Source organism: Salvia splendens, chromosome 1, assembly GCF_004379255.2.
Source record: "Salvia splendens isolate huo1 chromosome 1, SspV2, whole genome shotgun sequence".
NCBI lineage: Eukaryota > Viridiplantae > Streptophyta > Magnoliopsida > Lamiales > Lamiaceae > Salvia > Salvia splendens.
The window spans coordinates 8,968,504-8,982,272 of record NC_056032.1 but is presented as its reverse complement, the minus strand read 5'-3'; the positions used below and the strand labels follow the sequence as shown (position 1 = coordinate 8,982,272).

The following is a 13,769-nucleotide window of genomic DNA, read 5'->3' as shown; positions in this document are numbered from 1 at the left end:
TTTTCAAGGTATTTCAGGTAAATCTTGAAGAATACTTGCAAAAGTCCTAACCTTGATTCAGAAATAGAGTCGCCGGAAGAAATGGATTCACCGGATGTTTGAGTTGCCGGAAGAAATGGAGGGAGGCAGAATGAGAGTATTGTGTAAGAACCTCTTGTCCCAATTTTTTTGAAGTGTGGATTATTTTTGTGCAGTGAGGCGTTTATTTTGGATCAGGTTTAGAAAATTTTAAATTATGGGTAAAAATGTATTTTGTAAAATTAACTAGGTATTCTTGATATGTAACATGGCAAAATGGGTGGTTACATATATCATTGAAACATAGATTTTTCAATGGGGTTTGTGCGGGCCGGATACAAAACACGGGCTATTAAGTTTACTAACTAGCTACCAAATGCACAAATAAACCTGGATTAATCCCCTTATCTAGCCGTAACATAGCTACCAAACGGCCCCTAATAATATAAATTCTATATATTTAATGAAATACATTCAACTTATTATAATTAAGTGTATACGATGAAGTAAGTTTATTGTTGTTTTATTGCATAATTATATTCTTTAATGCTTTCAAATTAATTATGTAATGACTCAAAATTTGGCAGAATCTCATCCTACAATTGTCTCAGCCAATGAATGAAATTTTGTGGTTTTAGACTTTCACTTTATTATTTTTACTTCAAAGTGGCAAAACTAGAATACTCAAAAAGTTCAAAATGCCTTGATCAGTTGAGGAAATTTTATTTTTGAAAAAAAAAATGTGTTGGAAGTTGGAACTATTTATAACAAAGGATCTATCATGTTAGATGAGGTAAATTCGAAAAAAATCCCACTTTTTCACGAGACATCGAAAAGGCCACTTGCACTACTTATAACACAATACTAAACAGAGAAAAGAAAAATAAATAAATCAAAACAGCTTATATACACAAAGTCAGAAATCAAAATCTAAGAAATTAATCATACTATTACTAGGAAAAACATGACTAAATCAATCATTGTTAGTCATTAGACTGATTACATCAGCGAATCATCCTAAAAAGAAAAATAAAATTAAAACCTAATTTTTTTTCCTCAAACTAACACATCATTAAGTTAGGAGACTCCAATTTTTTTTTTCAGAAAATCAGGGTACAACCGCAGAGCGCGGAGGTACCACTCCACTAAGCGTAGACAGATGATCCACATGAGAGCGCCATCAACAGTATCGCCGCTCGCTCTTCCTCTCTCAACTTGCTCAACAACTTCCCCGATCTCTGAAACACAATCTCGCTCTTGAATCGCATTTTCAAATTCTCTCTAACCTCGTTGCTCCTCACAACGCTCGTTCTCTTCTTCTTCTTGTTTGGCTTCCCTGTTTCCAATCCTAAGAGTTGCCTTCTCTTCTTGTTGTATTTTATCCCGCAGGCATTGCATAGAGACTGCAAAACAAACACGCGTTAGCACGAAAATTTGCAAAATCAAATCAAATTGAACAAATTTTTAAAAATGTTTTCATATACTTACTTTTGGTCCGGCTGGACCACCGCGCCAAAGCGGAGTTCTCGTAGTGTGACAGCCGCTGCAGCTCTTCAATGGAGAAATGCTGCCATTTTTCTCCCCAAAATCTGCTTTCTGAAACAATTGAGTAAAATGTAAAATATTGGTTGCTGGTGATTGATAAACCGAGAAAAAAATTGATAGTGATGCGATCGATTGGTTTCTCACCTTATCTACTTTCAGATCCATGTGATTGGAGCGTGGATTGATGAAAATTAGAGGAATGATTTGGGAGGGATGATGAAAAGTTTAATTTATCCAGAAAATGGCATGATGATTACATGGAAGAAAAAAGAAACTAAAAAAGAAATGTTTGTGAAAATAAATCAGAATAGGAGAAAAATTGAAGAGGAATAGATTTTTGGCGAGGGTTTAGGGAGTGAATGGGCCGAGTGTGTGTTTCTGTGGGCTGAGCTAATCGTTTTATATATCCGTTGACAGAAAATGGAGGAATGCCAGCGAAACGTGAAACCCTAGCTTGCCCTGGATTTATTATGATTGACAATAATGCCCCTCATAATTTCAAAATTCGAAATGCATAGGAGTAATCTGGGCCTTTGATTTCGCTGTTCCCTCATGATCGTATCCGTGCAGGAGTAATTTATTACTTATTGGTGATTTAGTGATTATATTTGAGTATTTGGTTTATTAATTATTAATTTATTTTATTTTTTATTTATTTAACTATATACTTATATGTGTGTTGGGGAGTGTTATATTACTAACTCAATATTTAATTGCTAACTACGATTAAATAATAGTCATTAGATATTCAAATCAAGGGCCTAGATCATCAGCCCCGAAATATCAACACGATAAAAAAATGTCAATAACGATATTAAGGTCAATTTACAACAAATTAGTTATAACTAACTTTTGAAAAATATCTCATAACTTTAAAACGCTTATAACTTTCTCGATTTAAATTATGTTATCGCACAACATATATCAAATTAAAGATGATTTCATAAGGATTCTAACGAGATCTCACTTGCATATGTCAATATAGTATATAAAATATGTCAATATAAGCAATGTGTTAACATTCTCAAAGCATTGTGTTGATATTTTTGAAACACTATATTAACATTTTCATTCAAAACCCTAATTTGATAGTTTTTTTATCTTTTTCGATTTAATTAATAAAAACGAAAATTACACGTGGCAAATTTTAGACCACAAGATTTCTAAAATTCTATGGTTTTAAATTAATTGTAGTTAACAATTAAATGATGAGGTAGCAATTGATCCCTCCCATAAATGGGTATGTGTGTGTGTTGATTTTCATTATATATATTGTAATTGTGGCACGAGGTAAAAGTCATAATAGAGGGAGTACTATAAAACTAATGATATGTTTGTGTGGATAATTTCATAATGTTTTTATTTTAACAACTAAGGTCAAATAGGCATAGCCGGTTTGGGGCAGTGAAATAATGATTTTTATGATTAAACATTGATGAATTGAAACCTATTAAAACATTATAATAGTGCTAGACTAGTATTCATGCATTTATGTGTGGTTAGTGGTTATCGTTATACATTCCTATTGTGAACGGACGTCATGTTATTTGGCCATTTCTTTATGGATATTTAATGCAATAAACCCTTTTAATATTCCTTTTATCCTAAAAAGTACTAATAATATATAATTAATAATGTATGAGAGATTATTAAATAAAAGATAAAATAAAAAAGTGATTAAAGTATCTCTAATGGAGGAAGTATTTATTCGTTTCATAAAAATAGTCCTATTTTTTATATCTGTCCATCAAATTTAATCTAATTTTAATTTATGAAAAACCTCTCTCTCATATTTTACCAATTACATACATAGTATTAAAATCACCTCATTTACAAATAAGAGTAAGACTACTTTTGTGAACGGATAAAGTAAAAAAAGAAATGTAATGTCGACTGAACTTCGAAGCAACTCAACACTATATAGGAGATACTGAACTTAATCATTTATGGAGTACAACACGAGAGAGATAACCCAAAAAAACCAACACAAATGGCTTAATCAATTATAGTAATGTTTTGGCAAAATCAAGAATCCAAAAACGCAGAAAAAAGTAGTCATACAAGATCAAATAAGTAGATATAGGACAAAACGAAGAATGGTACAAATAATAAAGCTGATGATGTTATGATGCACTCTTGCAGAAGCATCTAAATATATGAATATGCTGCAGGTGCTTGTACTTTTATAAACGAATATTAGTAGTAATTCCTTGTTGTTTTGGATTCTATATCATTTGTTTGACTTTAAAATAGCAGTACTGCTCTATTCAAATTTTTTTAAAATAATTTATATGTGTCCTTGTAAGACAACATGAAAACAAAAACTTGAAGTGAAAACGCAAATTCAACATTTTTTCGCATACGTCCAAGAGACTAGACAGGGCGGGACGCATTACAAACGTCTCGTCCCCCCTTATCACCATACAAGGGACGGATGGGGTTGTCCCGCCACACTCCCTATGTAAATACTTGAGTTAAGTGAAGAGAATAAATAGAGTATGATAGACAAATAAAAAATAATAATAATACATGGTAAAATGTTGTTTTCTGCTAAAAAAATCAATTGAATTGAGACAATTCAAAATAAAAAGTTGATCACTTGAGATGAGACAGAGGAAGTACTATTTTTTTTATTTATTAATATCAACTTTTGTACTTAAATTAATTAATTTGTAATGTTAAGATCCAAAGAGTTAAACATTCACAAAAAAGGATCATAGTTTCAAAATAAAAAATGAACTTTGATCTAGAATTAGTAAAAATTGTGTATTAGTAATTGGATAAAGAGGGGAGTATAATACTAATGTCTAAGACTAAAATTACTATTTTCTCCGCCCATCAAAAATAATTAATGGATAACACGAGTCTGGATGAGAAATTAGTAAAGTAAGAGAGACGAGAGAGCTAAACAAAATGTAATGTGGGTAAAGAAGAGAAAGAAAATCTTCATTTTTCGATAAGAGTGGTATATAATTTATGGATGTAGGGAGTATTAAATTAAACTATTACTGGAGTATCTTACTACGAGTATACACCTTTTAAATTTTAATATCGTCCAAATTATCACAATTTAGAATAATTAAACTGATTTGACAGTGACTGACAGTCCACCTGGTGCGCCAGTGTTACTGAAAAAATATTGTACTACTACTAATTATTTTAAATTTAAAGTTTAAACTATTTTAAAAGGTACACTTACACAAAATACAGTAGCCATGCCAAGATTCTGATACGGTCTGAGTATAAATATCTGCTGCAGTGTAGCTTCTACTTTGAAGACGAAATACAGATACACATACTAGTTGTCATTTTTTGGCATAAAAAAAAAAGAGTTGATCCAATTGTTTCATGACACGTGAAAATGCGAGTAGAAGCGTTACCTGCTGATTAGCCGTGCCAACTGCGAAAGAATATGCAAATACAAATACAAATCTCATAAAAACGATTCGATTTCAACTGTATTTACTCTGGTGGTCATGGAAAATGTTTACCATAAAATGTACTCCTACTACATGAGATTCATCCTACCTTTGCAGACAAAAAAAAGGTAAGGTTACAAAAAACAGGACTCGTATTTTGCAAATATGGTTCTCCGCAGACAAAAACATGTGAGATACACCTCCAGACAATCCCTTTCTGGTATCTCGTATCCGACCTCGTCTCTCATCCACATCTGGGATTACCATATGCTAAAAACACAACAGCCGAGCCAGAGAGATCCACAGGACATTCATTCAACATCCTCATGACCTTCCTGTAAATTTCAACTGTTTTGATGTTACATACATATAAACAAAGATAGACACGCCCAACAATGTAGACTCAGACCAAGCTAAACATCTCAAAATGAGAACATTAACTTCACCTTCAAACAAATTTAAAGCCCTCCCTTGGAACAGGTAGGTCACCGCCTCCAAAGTTAAACCCAGATTGCTGTGTACCATCTCCAGACATCACCTGTTCATCATCGTCATCCAACCAATATGTTTCAATGATCTTCACCGACTTCTCATAGATTTCATTGTTGTCATGACTTTGAAGATTTTCAATCTTCTCCAGACCTTCTGCATCATCAATCATCTGAGCATACACATTCACATCGCCGGTCTTACCTTGGTTCTTCTCAGCTTCTCCAACCTTAAGAATGTTCTCAAGGCCTTCCAAGCAGACCGTGATGATTCTTGGATCAGGACAAACTAGAAGATCGCACATCGGCTTTATACATCCCTCACCAACCAAAAACCTATAGATGTTGGATTAATTTTCAAGCCACATATTATACAAAACAAAATGACCAGAAAAGAGGTTGCAATTTTTTTTACTTGATCTGGTCAGGAGTTCCACCAGAAGTAGCATTTGAAATAGCCCAGGCAGCCTCTTTCTTTATCTCAAATTCAGCACTTTGAAGCAGAGCAATGAGAGGGCCAACAATACCAGCCGCAATCACAGCCTAAATCAAATTAAAAGCCTCAGAAATTACAGTATTATACCATAAAGCGGAGAAATCACTATTTTTTGGGAAGGAGAATCAACAGCTAGTCCATAAAGGCAATTTATGTAATAAAATACATTTAATGTCCATATCCACAAGTCCGAGCAGGAATGGTGATTAGTAACAATGGAATTGGAGAAAGTTCATTTCTCCAAGTGTGGGTACCTGGATCTGGTCCTTATTTCCTGCTGTTATGTTTGAGATGGTCCAACAAGCTTCTTTCTTGATATTTTTCTTTTGATTTTGAGTCAACAAGTTAAGCAGGCAAGGAAGAGCCCCCTTTTCAATGATTGCCTGAAAATGATAGCAAAGATCTGAGTGTCTGCATGAACATGGGGTAGAATCTAAAACAAAATACATCCATAAGACAACAGTAGAATCTAATATTAGATGTCACAGTCAGTCAACTTGTGTGCATCTAACTCAAACGAGGACACACACTAGTTCGGTAAATGTTGTAATGGCCCATCACATAGAAACTATTCATATAGAAAACAATTATACATTTCTTAACAAATTATAAACTGAATTTGAAAGCCACTAGAGACTAACAACAAAATTATTGTCTTTCCAAAATAAATCAATGATAAACAGTGAATATCAACTTTAATATCACTAACAGGTTGCTTTAGTTATCACATGTCAATGTATCCCTACATGACGGAAAATTATGTTGGGAAATATACCACTGACCAGAGTAAGATGTCCGTCAAAATACCTGAGTCTGGACATCATCACCAGTCACAATATTGCCAACAGTTCGTAAGGCAGGTATCAAAACAGATGGTGATGGGTGTCTGAGAAACCAAAAAAAAAAGAATAAATGGATATATAAAAGTTAATCATTAAAGGAGCAAACTAAATAACCAAAGGATATAACTAAACCAAAAATTTGGGACGACACTCTGCCACTTACAGTAAAAGCTCAACGAGACGAGGACAAACATCAGCCTCAATCACAGCTTGAATTTTCTCATTAACACCATCAGATAGATACGAAAGAGCCCAGCATGCATCTGTTAGGACCTCCTCATCATTCATATGAATAAGAAGAGTAAGAGCAAGGAGGGCGGGCTTCAGCTGCTCAATGGTTATCATGACATGTTATAGGTTATTTAATGGGATTGTCAGCAAAAAGATGTACAGACACTGAACGGTACCGAATGACAAACCTGTTCAAAATGGGGTTGTGGCTTTCCACGACAGAAGTTTGACAGTGTCCATGTTGCATTTCTCAACATGGATAGCTTCGATTTGTCATTGAATTGCGACAACAATGGCATTAAGGCCCCATAACCAAAAACCAGATCACGGCATTTTGGTGATTCACCTGCAATGTTTCCTAAAGCCCAGACTGCCTGTATAAGAAAGTCAAACAAAATGAAAAGATGTAAAAATAACTAGTTCAACAGATATAGTATTTGTCCATGCTACTCAGCAATACAAGCATAAAGATAACGATATAGTTACATCTATGTATGCATACCTGCTCACGAACATCATCACTATGAGAACTAAGAAGTCTCACAAATATTGGGACAGCCCCATGATCAATCACAACCTTGGTGTTATCAGATGTTCCAGAGGCAATATTCGTGAGTGCCCATGCGGCCTCGAACTGAATAAAGAAAGAAGTCATTCGTCATTACATAATAAAAAATAGAGGCTCATAGCAAATATTACTTCACCACAACTATACCTGAAGTTGCGGATAATCGTCCCTAGCAAGAAACTCCACAAACCTAGGAACAGCTCCGGACCGTATTACTTCCTCGATTGGCGGACTTCGCTCTATTATGGAGTACATAACAAACCATGTTAAAGCAATTCAGGTTGAGCAAGAAAATGGAAGGGGAAGACAAGAAACCCAAACTGTATCACTAAACAAGGAGCTTAAAGAATTACCTATTGAAAGAAGTTTACGGAACTGAGTTGTTGACTCCAGTTGTTGCGTAGCATCGTCAGACCAAACAGCATCAACCATCGCCGGAAGACTTTCTAGCTAAAAAGGCACGGCATGCAACCCACAACTCAAAATTACAATCTAAAAGCATCCTACAAATAGCTACACAAAGTTTGTATGAGTCCTATTGATGCAATGAGCCCAAACTAATTAACAGTTGGAATATGAGAATTACAAATATCAGAACACTCAATGAATTGAATAACAACAGATTCAGCAATCAAGAACTAATCCAATTCGATCAGATCCAAACTGAAGTGCTAATTAAAGCAAAAGAAACAATCGAAGAACCACTAATCAAGTAGTATTACCTTCTTATCAAGTTGCGGAAGGTTGACTGCAGACGGTAGCTGCTGAGGCTGAAGCCCCTCCCGGCGCTTCTTGATCAAATTCTCCTCTCTTTTAGTCTTCCGGATCTCGACCATGATGTCCTCCCGCCTCCGCCGTCCCTCATCAGCGTCCACCGCCACCTTGTACCGGCTCCGGCGGACCTCCGTCTTGGCGCTCGGCCTCAACGACATCGATCAAATTAGAAGGAGCAAAAATTCAAATCAATAATTGCGTGGCTTCTTTTGTGTCAGATGGCAATGGGAGTGTGGAAGAATGTTTTCGGATACGGACGAAAGCCTTCTGAAGTTGAAGAATTTCTTTTTCCGCTAGAGTGAGAAAATGAGCATGAGTATGAGTTGAGTAGAGAGAGAATTTGAGAATGGGCCGAAGAAGATTCGAAGGAAAATCGCCTCTTTCTTTAATTTTTGCCACTCAATTTGCTAGATTACTAATGATTTGTGAGAATCACTGTTTCAGATAGCTAGGAATCGGCGCTGTGGTTTGGCTCTGCGTTCTTTATTTAACTATCTCCAAATATTTTCCTCAAAAGTAATTAAACCAAACTAATAACTGTCATCACATGCGTTTTTTATTAAGTATTTCATAGGCATTTGCCATATTATTTCTAAGATTATAATTTTTTCGTGAATTTCAAAATTGGTGTAAAAAATCTTGAACGCTGATCTTATTGTTAATTTCCTAAAGTATAATAATTTATGTTTTCATTGAAATCGAAAATGATATGGTAAGTTGAAATTTGAAGGGGCTAAGTTGAGATAAAGTGTCAAGTTAATGTATCTAAATAACATTCTCTAAATCACAAACTTTGGTCTAGATTTGATACTTTTACAAATTTAAAAGTTGATAAGAAAAATTATGAATATTAAAGTTATACTCCATCCATCCATTGCATAAGAATCTCCAGTAAGACTGGACGTCAAATAGCCCTTACATAGCCTTCACACTGCCACATCATCAGCACTACAATTCTCCTGCCACATCAGCTTGCCACATCAACTGGACATCAAATAGCCCTCACATAGCCTTCACACTACCTATCCACATCACTAATAACAATTATATAATTTAATTTACACTCGTATCAACATACGGAATTTAATTTACGAGACAAATACGGAAAATTCGAATAATAATATTAAAACTTAAAAAGTACATTAATTTTTTAAAAAAAGTACAATAATTAAAAAAAGTACAAAAATTAAAAAGTACATTAATTTAAAAAAGTAAAACAAAATCACTCCTCGCCGCCGTCCTCGTCTCCGTCGTCGCCCAGCGCTTCTTCACCGTCGTCGCCGCCGCCTCCGTCGCCACCTACGCCGCGGCTATTCCCGCCGGTGTCCCTCCTCATCGCCTCCAATTCTTCACGCTGGCTCTAGAGCAATACACGAAGAAAATCCTTCACCTCGGGGTCCACTGCCGCTTGGAAGTCGGCTAAGGTCTTCACCATTTGAGCGCGCGTTTGTTGGCGCGCGAAGAATTTGAGCTCCTCGGTAGACCTGCCGAGGGGGGATGTCGAATGGACCCCCTGGGAACTCGGGGTGCCCCCCTCGCAACCTGTTGCGCCCGCCTTTGGCCAACCGGGCGAGGTCGGCGACCGAACGAACGAGGAGTCGGGACCTCCTGGGCCGTCTCGGGGAGGTCTGTCGAAAAAAAAAAAATTTAAAATCTGACGCCGGTTTGACGCCGAATAGGGGTCCTACAATGGCGCCGTGAGGATCGGCGTCGGAACCGGCGTCATCGCGCGAATCGGCATGGCCACGCCGATTTTGACGCCGATTTCACCGACGCCGGTTCCAATGGTTCGGCGTCGGTGAAAAATCGGCGTCGCGATTTTGACGCCGGCATTGGAGATGCTCTAAGGGGTTCGGATCCCCTAATGTGGAGAGAAACACAACAGAGATGTTGTTTCTCACATCTTATTAATAGTATTTTATAAAAAAAGAAATTAATATTTTATTTTATAAATAAAATAATGAAATGTGAGGAACAACACGTTCTAGTGTGCACTCTTTCCTTTTTAGTTTGTTCTATAAAAAATGTGTACTTTCTAATTTTGGAAAGTTTCCTTGCCGCACCTGTATTAGAAGCCAAATAAACCGTTGATTCAGTTCTCCAATTTTTCAAATACATTGGCTTCTCCAACACTCAATTAGGAAAAAAAACTTAAATTGTTGCATAGACTCCTCTAAAATGATACCGTTTTGAGATATTCATTTGTTTCTTCGGTTTTTTTTTATTTTGTCACGCCAATTTTTGTTTGATAGAAATTCTCAATCGTGGGATATAGACTATAAGGCTATGGATCCTCAAAAGAGTAACCTTGATATTGTTTAATTCGAAAAAATTAAGAATCAAGACATGTTTTGATTCATTTTCACTTTGTTGATTTTCCAAAATCATAATTTTTGTCTGCATATTATGAGTTTAGTATATTAACTGTGTAAATAGTTTTTTTAAAGATATATGTTAAAGAGCTAGGAGGTCTAAAGTCCAATATTTTGGCAACAAAGTATTTTAATTAAGATCTACTATAAAATATAACTTGTAATATAGTTACTAGTTAGAAAGAAAACTTGATGGGGGTGCTTAAGGTCCCAGCAACATTAAAATCTATAAAATGGGAGTATATCACTGTAGATATGTAGATATAGATTTTAATATAATCGAACATTAACATAATTACAAATAATAGTATGTGAATATAGGTAAAGGACATGAATTTGATCCAACTACACTAACAAAGCCTTGAGCCGTTGTATTTTCTAAAGGCCCATTTGTTGGACAATTTATATAAAACGGGCCTTGTAATTATATCCGCTTATCGGCCCGAACCGAGAGCTCCCCTGCAACTTCAATAAGATAGATAATGTGACTATAGAAAAATAAGAAAAAATGGAGAAATTATCGTGTGTGGCAAAGGCTATTCAACCATCTGCAATTCAAGAATTATCTCTCCTGGCAAAACGATGTAACGCCATCAACCTCGCCGAGGGATTTCCCGATTTCGTCGCTCCTGCCCACGTCAAAAACCCTACCAACTTTTTCAACTCACTTTATATTACATTTCTTAAAACTCGTGTGCGGTCAAACTATGACAAAATTTGGGGAACGGAGGGAGTACTATTTTTTTATAGTATCGTAGTGATAACCATATTTATATCTAAAGTCTAAACAAAGATTAGTATGGAATTATCATGTTTATATAACCATAAACACCTCTCAAATTCCCACTTACTTCATGCTGTTTACTCTCAAAACTGAAAAACAAGAAATAAAAGATGCTGAATTTAATTTAATTGTATTCCATATATTAAAGGCACGTTCAAGGGATTTGTGATTACGTGGCTCAAAAGATGAAGGAAATGCATGGCATGAGCATTGATCCTCTCACAGAAATTGTGATTTGCTGTGGGCAGTCTGAGGCCTTTGCTGCAGCTATATTTGCAAGTATGGTTTCCATTTATCAAAACATTGTTTTCTTTGAATGCTTTCATGCAAACTTGTTCATGTTGTTCTTCTCTGTTAGTGATACTCTTCTCTTCAGTTATTGATCACGGTGATGAGGTTCTAGTCTTCGATCCATCGTATGAAACTTATGACACTTGTATTAAGCTTGCTGGAGGAGTCCCTGTAAGCTGCCTTGGTCACACTTTTCATCTTTTTCTGGTTTTTGTGTGTGTGTGTGTGTTTGGAGAGAGAGATAGAAAGAATGATGATTTTCTCACGATTAAGAAAAAATGCCAGGTTTATGTTGGCCTTGATCCACCTTATTGGATATTGGATCCAGAGAAACTGGAGATGGCTTTCACCGACAAAACCAAGGTGGTAGTTTTGAACAGGTGAGGGTAATAATCGATAAATTTGAGGCTAAATTTTCATGTTGTGTGCTAATTTGAACTTGCAATGTAACAAGAATAGGCCATTCGTGTTCAAAAGAGTAAATGGATAAAGTTGTGTTGTAATGCAACTGCACAAGCAGTTAAGATATGTACATTTGTTGTGAAGTCATGTTTTAGACCTCTCCTTTGGCACAGCCCTCACAACCCCACAGGAAAAGTTTTCACCAAGGATGAGCTAGAGGTCATTTCTGAGGTGTGCACGAGACGGGATGTCACTGATACTCAAGATTAGACATGTTATGCTTTTTAAGCTCTATTGTTTCTTATGTTGGGAAGTTTAATCACGTAGCAAATTGATTATTGAATGACTGCGTAGCTCATTGTCTATAGAGGTTTCTGGATTGTTGTTTGTATGAGAAATTACAGAAAAGCAACCAGATTTTCATTTGATGATCTTACTAACTTCTCATTTCTGCATTGTCTCCTAATTTTCTCATCAGGTATATGAGCATATAACTTATGACAGTCAAAGTCACGTGTCACTTGCTTCACTTCCTGGAATGCAGTCGCGCACAGTCATCACATCTTCCTTGTCGAAGACTTACAGTGTTACTGGTGCATATCTTTTTTGCTTGTTTGTTATATCATGTTTTTTTCATCCCTGCAGAAAGCCTCATGTGAGCATTCACACCTAAGATTTTTAGACGAACGTGGGATGGGCGATTGCTCCTCCTTGCATTGCCTCGGCTATCAGAAACATTCATGTCAGACTCACAGACTGTGCTCCTGTGCCTTTCCAGGAAGCTGCTTTAACTGCTTTGAGAAGCCCTCCTTCATATTTCGAAACATTGGGAAGTGTAAGAACTTATCAAAGTAATTTATTTCAGTCTGCTTGGAATGAAACTGAAATCATATAATGCAGGATTATGAGTCGAAAAGAGATTGTATCTTGGAGTTGCTGATTAAGGTGGTGTTCAAGCCTCAGGGCTCGATCTTCGTGTTTGCAGAGCTTCCTGAAACGTGTTCTCTATCTGATGTGAGTGCTGATATTGAGAGTGTTTGCAGGTTGAATATGTGAAGGAGCTGATAAAGCAGGCAGGGTTTTTTCCATGGCGATGGGTGTTGCAGTCGGAGATATATCAGATTTGCATTCTGCAAAAGTAACGAGACGCTATCAGAAGCATTCAGCTAAGATCAGCGAGCTTGCAGAGGGTGACGGCCGTCTCAAGATATTTGAGCATGTATTGCGTTGTAAATTTTGAGATTTTCAAATCAGTTTTTGTATTGAAGATTTTCAATTTGTGTTGGAGGCTCTCCTTTTCAGCCATTGAATTGATGATGTGGTTTAAGAGATGTACTAATATGTGATGTGGTTTATTAATTATAAATGTTGTCAAACTAATGAGGATTCCACAAGTGAAGATTCAAATGAAGATATAAACTTAAATTTTGATTATCACATACCCAAATCAAAGTAAGTGGAATAAATGCGAGTAATGTTAATAGGTTTTCAGCCTTAATTTATAATCACGGGAAATACTAAAATTTGGCCAACTTTCAT

The 13,769-nt window shown here is 36.0% G+C and overlaps 2 protein-coding genes and 1 pseudogene across 4 annotated transcripts; 1 reads left to right on the top strand and 2 right to left on the bottom strand.

The window, feature by feature from the left end:
• Nucleotides 1-968: 968 nt before the first annotated feature.
• LOC121803295 (GATA transcription factor 15-like) lies at nucleotides 969-1,956 on the bottom strand. Its single transcript, XM_042202977.1, has 3 exons — nucleotides 1,708-1,956; nucleotides 1,507-1,614; nucleotides 969-1,421 (listed from the first exon to the last, which is right to left on the bottom strand). The coding sequence occupies exons 1-3, from the start codon at nucleotides 1,726-1,728 to the stop codon at nucleotides 1,164-1,166; spliced, it is 387 nt and encodes a 128-aa protein (XP_042058911.1). The 5' UTR covers nucleotides 1,729-1,956; the 3' UTR covers nucleotides 969-1,163.
• Nucleotides 1,957-4,994: 3,038 nt separating this feature from the next.
• Nucleotides 4,995-8,835, bottom strand: LOC121740901 (importin subunit alpha-1-like). 3 transcript variants are annotated; one of them, XM_042133558.1, is made up of 11 exons: nucleotides 8,330-8,835; nucleotides 7,961-8,057; nucleotides 7,755-7,846; nucleotides 7,542-7,673; nucleotides 7,228-7,413; nucleotides 6,972-7,135; nucleotides 6,774-6,852; nucleotides 6,221-6,349; nucleotides 5,886-6,013; nucleotides 5,429-5,806; nucleotides 4,995-5,317 (listed from the first exon to the last, which is right to left on the bottom strand). In XM_042133558.1, the coding sequence occupies exons 1-10, from the start codon at nucleotides 8,537-8,539 to the stop codon at nucleotides 5,431-5,433; spliced, it is 1,593 nt and encodes a 530-aa protein (XP_041989492.1). In that variant the 5' UTR covers nucleotides 8,540-8,835; the 3' UTR covers nucleotides 4,995-5,317; nucleotides 5,429-5,430. The 3 variants fall into 3 exon arrangements, with proteins under 3 accessions (XP_041989492.1, XP_041989509.1, XP_041989499.1); XM_042133575.1 differs by having other exon boundaries at nucleotides 7,961-8,110; nucleotides 8,330-8,466; XM_042133565.1 differs by having other exon boundaries at nucleotides 7,961-8,120; nucleotides 8,330-8,463.
• Nucleotides 8,836-11,261: 2,426 nt separating this feature from the next.
• On the top strand, nucleotides 11,262-13,470 carry LOC121772299 (annotated as a pseudogene).
• Nucleotides 13,471-13,769: the final 299 nt, after the last annotated feature.